The following is a 12,638-nucleotide window of genomic DNA, read 5'->3' as shown; positions in this document are numbered from 1 at the left end:
ATGTTCTAGCGAGAGAATAAGATCCAAAATTATGGAGGAGATAGAGGGAATGCGACAACCAATTTTGACTTTCATAGGTTACTTAAATATGCTAATGCTATCATAATGTGGCTCAAACTCCTACCTTCATAAAGAAATATTTTGTTTAGTTCCTTTGAGGATCTCTGACTCAAGCATTCAAAAGAAATAGATTCAGACTTTCTTCTAACTATAAAATCTTTATAATTGTGTTTATTCCCTTCTTTCCTTCTGAGCACCATGACAATAAATTCCTCTTTTCTAAGCTTTAAAAGAATAAATGAATTGTATAGCCAGTGTCAATTACAGTTAATATCCTTCTATTCTTCCTTCCACTGCTATACATAATCACCCTTTCTCTGGGTTCCCCTTGAATACACTACTATTATGTACTTGTCACATGGCATTTTCACGTAATTTACAATTAGACTCTGACCTTTTTAAGTTGTAATTTTTGTTAGAGCCAGACCTGAATTAAAATACATGCATATATATAACTTAAATAGTAATTTAACTTCCTCATCTATAAAGTGACGATTGTTAATGACCTCTCAGTGTTGTAGGACAAATAAATGAGAGAATCATGTAACATGCTTAACAAATAGTAAGTGCTCAGTAAAGGTAGTAAATTATTAGCATTATTATATGGAAATTTTACATTCTTAAAGCACAAGGGAGAACATAAAATCATTAAGTAAGAACATTTTCAGATGAAAAAATACAGATGAAACTTTCTTCAACATCAAGGTTTTTACGGTGTTAATATGAAGAGACCCAGTAGTATTTCGTGAATAAAAGAAAGAGGATAACTGCCTCAATTTGTTTTGAGGAATAAATAGTAAAATTTCTTTGATTACACTATCACTGTCAGTTGCTTTGCAGCATTCAAAAGGATCTAAGAGTCAATAAAATAGAACAATATTAAATGTAGATTGCTGAAACTGAATGCCAGAGAAAAAATATCTTGCCCAGACCTTAAAGCAAGATTGGAGCAAGAGATAAGAATAGAAATACATATTTGAAGTTTTTCCCCAAATTAAAAAATTTTTTTAAAAAGCATAATATTTGAAAGAAAGATCTACACAGACATTCTCCTTTTATAAATAATGAATAATATTAATTTATTCATTCAACAAATATAATTTTCATTACTTGTATGCTAGACACTGACATAGGAGTTGGGAATAATGACAGCTTGCGATACAGACACTTTACCCTTGTGGAGCTTACAATCATAATGAATGACTGTTTGGAGATATAATTATTACTGGTGAATATTTTATAAATTTAGGTGTTACTTCCTAAATAATGATCACAGTCTTATATTATTTCTGAATGGAAAGGCAACACTTCTCTTTCCTTCCCCTTTCCTACTGTCTTAAGAGCTAAGAGCTGTATGCACAAGCATGATCAACCAAATGTATCTATGAGTAGTGTCTTATCAGTGAAGCTTACCTGTGAATTCCTCACTTCCCAGCACACCATGCAGTATAAGACTCCAGCAGATTCTGTGAATATCTTCTGAGAAAATCTTGAATCTTTATAGACTTAAATGAAATACATATTGCCTCAGATATAATGCATAGGTAGTCTGATTTTCACTGTTGTTTTAGATGCAGACCTCTCTGACATGGAGAACAACAATGAACCTTATGACTATAAATTTGTGAAATGGATGACTAAAAATAAGGTAATGTTTATTGGCCTTTGTGATATTGTGCTGTATTTTGTAGTTAATTTATGAAAGAAACCTGTTCACATGCTTTGAACAATGTTAACTGTAGTTTTGTTGCATGATATTCCGCTTGTGATTATTTGGAAGATTTTAAAAAAATTTTTCTTTTTGGAAACTGTATTGAATATTTAGAAGTATCTGTTTCTAATTTATATGGTCCTAAAATTAATATTTGAAGTGTAAGTAGTTTTCTTATTTTAGCTTTCTATTTATTTTTCAGAAACTGTCAGCCATCCCAGTTTCAGCATTCTGTAATTCAGAGACCAAATTACAGTTTGAGAAGTTTGTGCGATTTTGCTTCATTAAGGTAAGTTCCCTGTTCTACTGAAAAACACGTTTATAATATCCTTCCTTCTGATTTAAAAAGCACAATTTTTTTCTATTGCTAGACATGATGTGCTCATATGCAGGTTTTAAATTTTGGCTTTGCTGCCATGAAATTACCTGCCTATCAGAACAAAACTCAGCACTCTTTGAGGTGTTGAGTTTATTGGACTACAACATAATCAGTCTTCTTACCATGTAACATTACAATATCCAGCCTGCAATCAAAAATTACTAGACATCTGAAAACCCAAGAAAATGTGACCTTTACTAAAGGAAAAAAGCAGGCAGTGGAAAGAAACTCAAGGTGACCCAGATGTAGAATTAGCAGACAAGGACTTTAAAGCAGATACTTTACGTATATTCAAGAAATTAAAGGAAAATATAGTCATAGTGAGTGAACAGATTAAAACTAAAAGAGAGAATCAAGGGAGGAAATTCAAGAACTTAAGGTGTGATATCTGATGTGAAAAATAAATGGGGCTTAACACACAGAGGATTGAAGATGTTAGGGAAAAAAGGGTCCACTTGAATCCAGATCTGTAGAAATTATTCAATCTGAAAAACAAGAAAAAATTATTTTTGAAAAATGAATAGAGCCTCGGATCTATGAGACAATATCAAGTATAATACACATATAATTGGAGTACCAAAAAAAGAAGAATGTAGTGGAAAAAGTACCTTAAGAAATAATGGCCAAAATTTCCCCATATTTGGTGAAAAGTAACCTAGAGATCTAAAAGTTCAGTGAACTACAACAGGATATAAAGAAAACCACACCTAGACACATCATAATCAAACTACTGAAAACCAAAAGTATCAGTAAGATCTTGAAAGCAGCCAGAGAAAAACTATACGTCACATGCATAACAGCAACTATATGAGTGTTAGCTAACTTCTTATCAGAAACAACAGAGACCAGAATACAATGAAATGACATCTTCAAAGTGCTGAAATAAAAAGGTATATCAGCCTAGAATTCTATATCCTGAAAAATATCCTTTAAAGCTGAAAGTGAAATATACATCTCTGATTAATGAGAAAATTCATCACTATCAGATCTGTACTAAAAAGAACTGAATTTATTATTGCTGGTTTTAAGATGTTATTGCTACTGAAAACAATCTTGCTGAGATCAAGGCACTCTATACCAACATACTCATCTATAAACCTCGACAGAATGGTGTAAACACTGTTTTAAACTTTTAGAGACAAACCATGGAAGACTTATCCCGAATAGAATATAGATGTTAATGACCTAACAATGTCAACATTTAGTTGACCAAAATGTAGAAGAAACAGTAAGGCTATTAATATTCTCATCTTACAGTGGATCTAGAAATAGAGGTATAGGTATATTATTTGACATAATAAACAGAACTCATAGAAGAAAAAGTAATGTAAGACTTCCAGTTTTAAAATGATAAATACAACCCTTCCCCCATTTTCTTCTTGGAAATTATTAAAAAATAACTAGGACAGTGGAAAACAAATTCCCCAGTAGATGAGGAAGAGTTGCCAAATACAGTGAAGGTAATGGTAGAAGAAATATGCCTGGAAAGGCTCCTGCTTCTGCATCTTCACATTGTCGACAGAGCCAGGAGTTAGCCTGTTCTTTATCTACAACAATCGGAACAGTAAGTGCACTGGCAGTGGGAGCTTCTCCAGACCTATTTGGCGTCATGAAAGAGGCAGGGTAGAAACCTATGTGAGGCAGGGTCGAAAGGAGATTCTGTTTGGGCTGTAGATTTGCTCATTCACCCCTGCCATTTTTGCTAAAAGCTGTGTTGAGGCAATGTGAAGAAGTTGTATTAAATTGGAAGTAGTCGATTAAATTAGTTGGGAAGAAACAGAATCTAAAGGAACTCCCCCTCACTGAACTTTACATCAATCATATTAAACTTTACTGTGAGGCAAGGAGAATCTCTGCTCTCTTCTATTGCCATCCTGCCTCCTCCCTTATACAGACCTGCAAATACATCTTCAAATCATAGACAAAGCCAGCAGGTAGCATACTCATTACCTAGAACAATGGGAACAGTAGATGCGCCATCAGTGGGAGCTTACAAAGAGAACTCAATCAAAAATAAGTCATAAAAAGAAATCACCTATGAATTTATAAAGAGATGCTCTGAGGAAAAAAGCTGAAAGGTACAAGGAAAAACAAGTATCAGAGAATATTCAACCAGAAAAATGTTGCCATAGAGCAAATAAAGATTAGGATATTTCAAATTCAAAACCTTTAAAATGAAATTAAAGCAGAGATTTTTAAAGTTCAGGGAAGACAGAGTAAGATAATATAAGAAGATGAAACAGCAGCTCTCAGAGCTCAGGTAAGAAATTGAAGGCACAAAATAAAGATACTGGTAATTGTAGTGACATTGGAAACTGCACAAAGAGTACTAAATACTTCGGTAAACACGTTAAGGATTGAGAAAAGTGAGCAAAGAAAAGTGGGAAGGAACAAAGAATTTTAAAATATTAAAAAGAAAAATTATAGATGCAGAATACAAATGAAATAAGTAGAGGCTGGCCCAGTGGCATAGCAGTTAAGGTGGCACGCTCCACTTTGGTGGCCTGGGGTTCACTGGATCACATCCTGGGTGCAGACCTATGCACCGCTTATCAAGCCATGCTGTGGCAGGCATCCCACATATAAAGTAGAGGAAGATGGGCACAAATGTTAGCTCAGGGACATTCTTCCTCAGCAAAAAGAGAAGGATTGGTGGCGGATGTTAGCTCAGGGCTAATCTTCCTCAAAAAGAAAAAAAGAAAGAAAGAAACGTGAAGTCGCTGAAAAACAAAAACAGAACAAATCGGAAAAACAGGAAAGAATTTTATAGCTTTGTTTTGAGAATGCTTTCCATTAAAAAACCAAGCAAACAAATCTGAAAATTGAAAGGGAATGCCTTATCACAGGAAAAATTGTCACGGAATAATTAGCACTGAGCTATACTTTGTTTACTGTTTTGGACTTTAAAGATAAAGAATGATCCTTTGGCATCTAGACAAAAAGATCCGGGCCTCCAGGGGGCAGAAGAGGATCAGTGTGAACCCAGATCCTTTGCGTCAACATTCACTGTGGGAAGATAGAGCAATACCGAGAAGTCCCCAGGGAAAGTTGGCGCACCTAACTCAACCTCTTGGAGAGGCTAGAAATAAAAGGATGGCAAAACATGCCAAGAAAATGGAAATCGAAAGAAAGGAAGTTGAATTTAGGGCAAAATAAGCCAAAAAGCAGCACTTTACATTGGTTATGGGTAGAATCCTGCGTAGCTGTCAATACATGAAAGGCTCCTCCACTTCACTCGTAAGAAGAGAAATGCAAACCTGCATTGAGATTGTATATTATCCATTAGATTGGAAATCACCCAAATAACCAAAAAGTTCTGTATGGCACTCACATAGATGAGAGTGGGAGTAGAATTTGTAAAATCTCTGTAGTGGTTAGTTTGAAAATTTCCATCCAAATGTAAATGCACATACACACCCTTTGACTCAACAATTCTACTTCTAGGATGCTTTTGTCTGTGGATTGACTTGTATTCAAGGATTTTAAGTGAATCATTGTTTGTAATGTCAAAGGATTATAAACAACCGAAGTGTTCACCAGGGAGGGCTGCTTGAATAAACTGTGGTACCTTCACATCGATAAAAGAATGAAGCAGCTCTCCAGGTAGCGATAGAGCATAAGCTTACAGCAAGGAGCAGAACAGTTGGTATGGAACGCTGTCATTTGTGTGAGAAGGAAAAGGAAGGAAGGGAGCGAGGGAGGAGGACAGTTGTTTTTTAAGGCCTGAACTGTCTCTGGAAGGATACGTGATAAAATCCCAGCGTTGCCTCAGGAGAACTGAGTGAGGAAGACTAGCAACAGATGTTAGCTCAGGGCGAATCTTCCTCACAAAAAGAAAAACTTTTGAAGTACTCTCAATATATATGGTTCAAGAACTTTTTTTCTGAAACATTTTAGAGCAAATTGTTGACTTAATTACTGATGATGCCTCTATCACCCCCAAATGCTTTAATGTGTATTCCCCGTAAATAAAAACATTCTCCTACAAAACCACAATATAACCATCAAATCGTGAGTTAACATTGCTGTATCATTCTATCTAATCCTCAGATCCAACCCAATTCAAATTTCAACTAATTGTCCCAATAATGTCCTTTTTATAATAAATAAATAAATCCAGGCCAGAGTTGTGTCAATCAATCATCAATCAGTCTAGGCCAGAATCATGCGTTGCATTTGGTTGTCATGTCTCCTTCAAGCTGGAATGGTTCCTCAGTTTTCTTTGACTTTTTTTCTTTTTTTGAGGAAGATTAGCCCTAAGCTAATATCCACCAGCAATCCTCTTTTTCCTGAGGAAGAACGTCTGTGAGCTGACATCCCTGCCCATCTTCCTCTACTTTATATGTGGGACACCTGCCACAGCATGGCTTGATAAGCAGTGCGTAGGTCCGCATCCAGGATCTGAACCGGCGAACCCTGGGCCACAAAACAGAGTGCATAAACCTAACCACTATGCCACTGGGCCGGCCCCTTTGACTTTTATGACCTTGATACTTTTGAAAATTATTGGCCAATTATTTTGAAGAAAGTCCCTCAATGTTTGTTTTTCCTCATGATTACTTTCAGGTTGTGCACCTTTGGCAGGAAACCACGCTACTGATGCTATGTTCATTTTGTTGCATTCTATCAAGAAGCACATGATTTTAGTTTTTCCTATTACTGATGATGTTAACTTTAATCACCTGATTAAGGTGGTGTCTGCCAGGCTTCTCTACTGTAAACTTCCACTTTTTCCCTTGATAAATAATCAATATTTTGTGATGAGGTACTTTGAAACTGTGAAAATATTCTGTATCTCATTAGGCAATTTATTCATTTATTTATTGATATATGTAAAGATTTATGGATTCCTGTTTTATTCAGTGGGTTATAATTTATTGTTCTTATTACTTACTTTGATGCTCAGGTTTTCCCAGATTTGACCATGAGGAGCCCCTTTAGGCTGGCCTTTGTTTCCTTTGACATGTTCCATCATCTTGAGCATTTCCTTACTTACTGGCATAGCAAGGTGCACCAGGTTCTTCTTGTCATTATCTACCCCGATCATGAGTCACTTTTACTGGAGAATGGTATTTACAAACCAAGATCTGGGCATTAGGAGTGCTCATTGCTATTGGGGTATTGGTGCTCCCAAGCCCTCCCAGTGGACAGAGATAGGGAATATATGAAAGTATATACATACCTACACACGCATCTATACATAAATACACATATTTACACATGCATTTATTTCTATGTCTGTCTAACTATATTAAAACCACCACAGGGTTTATTCTAGCTTTCTCCCTTTCCATATTTGTAACACCCTTCTTTGACAGTGAAAACCCTGGCTGTCATCATGTAATCATTTCTTTAATCAGTACCTTGGTATGTGACCAGTCTCATGTCAATGCCACTGCCCCTCCATCCACCACCCCGACGGGCACCCTTTACCCTACTCAGGCTTTGATACTTTGTACCAGGCTGCTGCTGCCATCACCCTCCTGCTGCAGAGCTGCCCTCCTCTAACTCTCCAACATCACACACCAAGCCACCACTGTCACCCACTGGATAGAAGCCCTGACCTGTCATGGGCTCTGACACCCCATGCCAGTCTGCCTTGGCAGATGCCTGCCTCACCCCATCCAGGCTCCAACACCCTGCCATACAGATGGCTTGCTTACCCTGCGTGGACTTTGATATGCTGTTCCTGGTAAGCACCACCACTGCCATCATCTCCACCTCATGCCACGCACATTGGAAACCCTCCTCACTCCACTCTGACTCTGACGTCCTGTACCGGGCTGCCAAGGCTTCCCCTGCCCCCGGACGTGGGCACCTACGTCACTCAGCTGCGCCCAATGGCTTTTGGACTAAATAATTCTGTAGAGAAGGAAGATAAAGGAAAAGGAGAAATAGAGAAAGTAGAAGAGGAAGAATAGGAGGCTTGATTTTCACTATTTACCCATCAATTTAATTGTATACCATATGCAGGTATTACCTATTCAAAAAATAAATTAATTTTATCAGTAATTGTAACTATGCCACTTTGATGGGAGGGAACAGAGTAGTGTGAATGAACTAATTTTTCCTTATTCAGAGCAGAGAATGGTGAATATTGTCTAAAGTTGATAAGTAAGGAAATAGAAACATATGCATTATTTAGATATTAGTGGTAAGCGCTAGAACTAAAACTAGAAATTGCCATGAAAGTTTGTCTTGGGGGATGGCGGGCGTAACAGGAAGGCTGAGGAGGGGAGGAGCGGACAATTATTTTTCAGTGTAAGTTCTGCTGCACTTTGACTTGTTTCTGCAGTTACGGTAGTCCTCCTTTTCCACAGATTCACTTGCCATGGTTTCAGTTACCCACTATCACCCTTGGCCCAAAGAATATTAAATGAAAAATTCCTGAAATAAACAATTTATAAGTTTTAAGTTTTGTGCCATTCTGAGCAGTGTGATGAAATCTCTCCATCCCTCCCAGGGCCTGAATCATCCCTTTGTCCAGCAGATCCACGCTGTATATGCTTGCTACCCGCCAGATAGTCGCTCAGTAGCTGTCTTGGTTATCAGATTAACTGGTGGTATTGCGATGCTTGTGTTTAAGTAACACTTATTTTACTTAATAATGGCCCCAAAGCCAACTTTATTATTAGTTGTTGTTAATCTCTCACTACGCCTAATTTATAAATTAAACTTTATCATAGGTATGCATGTATAGGAAAAAGCATGTTATGTATAGGATTCGATACTATCTACAGTTGCAGGCATCCACTGGGGGTCTTGGAATGTATCCCCTGAGATAAGGCAAGACTACTGCATATATTACTGTGATTGTTTTCCTTTTGGGAGTCTCCCTTTGCATTCTTACTTTGAAAAATTCTCTTCACTTGAGATCAGATCTTCACTTAAATCTTCATTTAGTTATTACGTTCTATTTTTTCTACTCTCCTCAAATCTATCTTCATTAAAGGGAACAAATTATTAGAGTACTATCCAAAACTTAATGAATGATGGCTGTAATTTGCTCAACTTGCCTATTTTCAATTAAGCAAATGCCAGTTAACAGTACCATTCACCACAGTTGTGTCAGAAAGAATCATCTCCATATCTACAAACATTATTTTAGCAGAAGACAGGCTTTGCAGATTTCAGTGATTTTACTGAACTAGTATTTTCAGTAAACTTTTTCTGAGCAGCAAGGTATAGGGATTCTTTCAGAAATCTTGGAATTGTATATCAACGTGGGCCGTAGACATAATAAATGTCATACAATTTGTCAAATGAAAAAGATTTCCCCAGTACAAATTCCTTTCCTAAAGACATTCAAACACCCTGGCACGAGATTGAGTCTCAGTCCTACAATCTCACGAGATTATAGCTGGCCTGCTTGAGGGTGTCAGGTCATGTGCAAAAGGGGGTGAGGTGAGAGGCAAGAAAGCAAAGTAAATCACTTTTGATTTATATTGAAGGAGAACTTTAAAGGGATCCACTGCCTAGAGACCTTTCTACATGTGTGCCTCTCGTCTGAAAGCTTTCACAGATAGCAGTGACCACAGCAGCTGTGAACCATTAAAAACATGGAGTTTAGGGGCTGGCCCCGTGGCCGAGTGGTTAAGTTCGCGCGCTCCGCTGCAGGCGGCCCAGTGTTTCGTTAGTTCGAATCCTGGGCGCGGACATGACACTGCTCATCAGACCACGCTGAGGCAGCGTCCCACATGCCACAACTGGAAGAACCCACAACGAAGAATACACAACTATGTACTGGGGGTCTTTGGGGAGAAAAAGGAAAAAATAAAATCTTTAAAAAAAAAAAAAACAACATGGAGTTTATTCCTCCCTTCTCGCTACACCTGGCATCCTCTATGTGTTGCAAGATAAGGGAGGGGTTTTCTTTTGTTGTCTAGAAGCCTCTTTGAAGGAAGTCAGTGATTTTGCACACTCATACCCAAATGGATGAAAATAATAAATATCAATCCCGTCAGCACATCCTTCAGGCTGTCTGCCACATTAGTGTCATTCATGAGTGTGGGTCATCTTTGGCACTGGGGACCGCCTGGGCTGCCACAAGTGGTTATGAATAATGAGAGCATCCACACTGATGGACATGGTTTTTGCTGGGATCAGGTTAAACCGTTTTCAGTCTGAGCTGTAAACTCAGACTGAAACTGTAAACTGTGTTTATACAGTTTGTCAGTCATTTTCTTGGTGATGCTCTTTGGCCCCATGCTGGTTAATCTGTACGTTTCTTCAGTGTCAGGAGAGGAGCAGTAAAGAACAGTGATTGGCCTCACACTTCCTAGCTCCTCTAATACTGAATTCTTGTGAAATTCATTCACTTTTCCAGCCAGATGGCAATGGGATATAGCATTATAAATAATTGGATTGATTGATTTGCCTCTGGACTCCTTAAAGCACTTGGGACCTGTGTCCTAGACCCCTGAGGTGAGGGAAGATGCTGCAGACACCATTTCCCAGTCTCTGTGCATGCCCCTGCTGGGGTTCCCACTTAATGTAGGCAAGGCTCCAGTGGCTTGAGTCGCTGGGAAGATGTGCCCCTTGAATGAGTGCTCTTGGGCTCTGTCATCACTGCGGAGGCCAAGGACAGGCTGGGGCCTGACCCAGCCCGGCTCAGGTTATCAAGGGTCGAGGAGCACTTGGTTCCTAAATCACTGCACCACTCTTCCCGAGAGACTGAGTTTGTTGTATTTTTGATATTTAAATTTTACTTCGTCTTGAATTTATTTTGAAATGTAACAATGATTATTTCATTTATTTACAGAAAGACAGTACACTGGATGCTGCTGAAGAAATTTTCAAGGCATGGAGTAGACAGAAGTCTTGATATGTGCAGACTGTGTTGTTTTCTCTTAGATGACCTATTAGTATGGAATTGTTATTTAGTGCTGCCACCTGCTGGATAGTGTTTCTTTTTTTTTTTTAGATGTTCTGAATCAGTAATTTTAATAAAGAAAAATGTGCTGCTAAGAAAAAAATAACTGAGCTGGCTGATGTGTAGTCCTTTTAAACAAAGCAAGCTGCTCTCTGGCTGAGGGCAAGCACTGCAGTGGTCAGGGGCGCCCGGTCTGGAGGGCAGCGCAGTGACTCTCCGTTTGTTGGCAGAGATACGCCTTGTTCTTGTTTCTTTTTAGGAGGGATATATCCACTGACACGAGAGGCCAAATTCCGCTTTTCACGAGTAGGTTTTACTTTGAGCTTCGTTTTCTTGTCAGGGTCATGCGCGACGGCGTGCCTAGTGAGAGTTTGCTTCATTGCAAACGTCTTGCCACAGCCAGCATGTTCACATGTAAACGGGCACCTTTCCTCATGAAAAGAGAGAATATGGCTCTGGAGATTAGACACGGTTGTGTAGGTTCTATCACAGCCTTCTCTTGGGCATCGACACACATCCCACTCCGGGGCATCAGTTTTCTTATGTTGCTTCAGATAATCTTTGCGTTTAAATGTGTTCTGGCATACTTCACATCTTATCTCCTCTTGATGGGCTTCTCTCACATGTTTCAGAAGCTCTGTCCATGTTTTTGCCACGAAGGAACATTCTTTTTGACATATATAACCCTCGAGGACCTTCCCGTGCCGTTTCAGCCCACTGGGAGAAGCGAAGTGCTTTCCACATCCTTCATGGGTACACTTAAACAGTGGTGCGTTGGTGTGCTGGCACTGATGGATGTTCAGCTGCTGCTGTTTCCTAAAGGTCTTCTCACAACCTTCAAAACTGCATACACACTGCTTCTGCGGATTTTCATGTTTGCGTTCAAAATGTTTCCTCAAGTTTGACTTTGTGTTGAATTTTTGATCACAGCCACTAGCTGCACAAACAAATGGCTTTTCTCCAGTGTGAATCAGGACGTGGCGGCTCAGACCGCAGTCCCTGACAAAGGCTTTGCCACACCCTTCACGGTCACAGACAAATGGTCTCTCCCCCGTGTGCTTGCACAGGTGCGCTTCGAGCTTCCAGGCCTTGTTGTAACTGGCGCTGCAGTCGGGGAAGGAGCAGATGAATCTCCTGGGGAGGGCGGGGGCCGCCGCCGCGGGGCTCTCGCCGGCCCGCGGTGAACGCGTAGACGATGGTCGGGGATGACACCGCCTCGACAACCGAGGCCGACGACCAAGGCCGGCGGCTCCAGGGTGCTGGGGGCCGGGTGCGCAGCCACGTGCGCCAAACGGCTGCGCGCGGCGGATGCCCGGCCCGGCGCCAACCCCTCCAGTCGGACCGCATGCCAGAATAAATGTTTCTGAACAACTGAAATTTAAAGAAATATTTCCATTATTTTCCCAAAGAATTAACCCCAGTCCTAACAATATTCAGGAGATCTTGTGTTTGTTTGTTTCAGTTGAAATGTATTAAAACACCTGCCACTGTTACTTTATGACAGGTAATGTAGCATTTGTGGATAAGAACTGTGAGATGCTTCTTGATAGTTAACTTCTCTGTGCTTTAGTTTCCTCATCATAAAAAGGAGATAAAAAATAGCACCTACTTTATGT

General features: G+C 39.4%; 2 protein-coding genes across 8 annotated transcripts in view; one reads left to right on the top strand and one right to left on the bottom strand.

Moving 5' to 3' along the window:
* Positions 1-11,055, top strand: part of KYAT3 (kynurenine aminotransferase 3) — a 55,258-nt gene extending 44,203 nt beyond the window's left edge. For all 7 annotated transcript variants that reach the window (XM_046645417.1, XM_046645416.1, XM_046645414.1 and 4 more), the window contains 3 exons: positions 1,632-1,708; positions 1,974-2,060; positions 10,912-11,055. In XM_046645417.1, coding sequence (XP_046501373.1) covers positions 1,632-1,708; positions 1,974-2,060; positions 10,912-10,974 — 227 coding nt within the window. In that variant the 3' untranslated portion in view covers positions 10,975-11,055. The remainder of the gene's footprint in view (positions 1-1,631; positions 1,709-1,973; positions 2,061-10,911) is intronic.
* Positions 11,056-11,153: 98 nt separating this feature from the next.
* On the bottom strand, positions 11,154-12,369 carry LOC124230095 (transcription factor IIIA-like). Its single transcript, XM_046645857.1, is given in 2 exon segments — positions 11,154-12,197; positions 12,199-12,369. Coding segments are annotated over 2 exon segments (1,215 nt in total).
* Between the last annotated feature and the right edge of the window lie 269 nt (positions 12,370-12,638).

Source organism: Equus quagga, chromosome 18, assembly GCF_021613505.1.
Source record: "Equus quagga isolate Etosha38 chromosome 18, UCLA_HA_Equagga_1.0, whole genome shotgun sequence".
Classification (NCBI taxonomy): Eukaryota; Metazoa; Chordata; class Mammalia; order Perissodactyla; family Equidae; genus Equus; species Equus quagga.
Note: the sequence above shows the minus strand (reverse complement) of the source record. Positions and strands in the feature narration are given on the sequence as shown.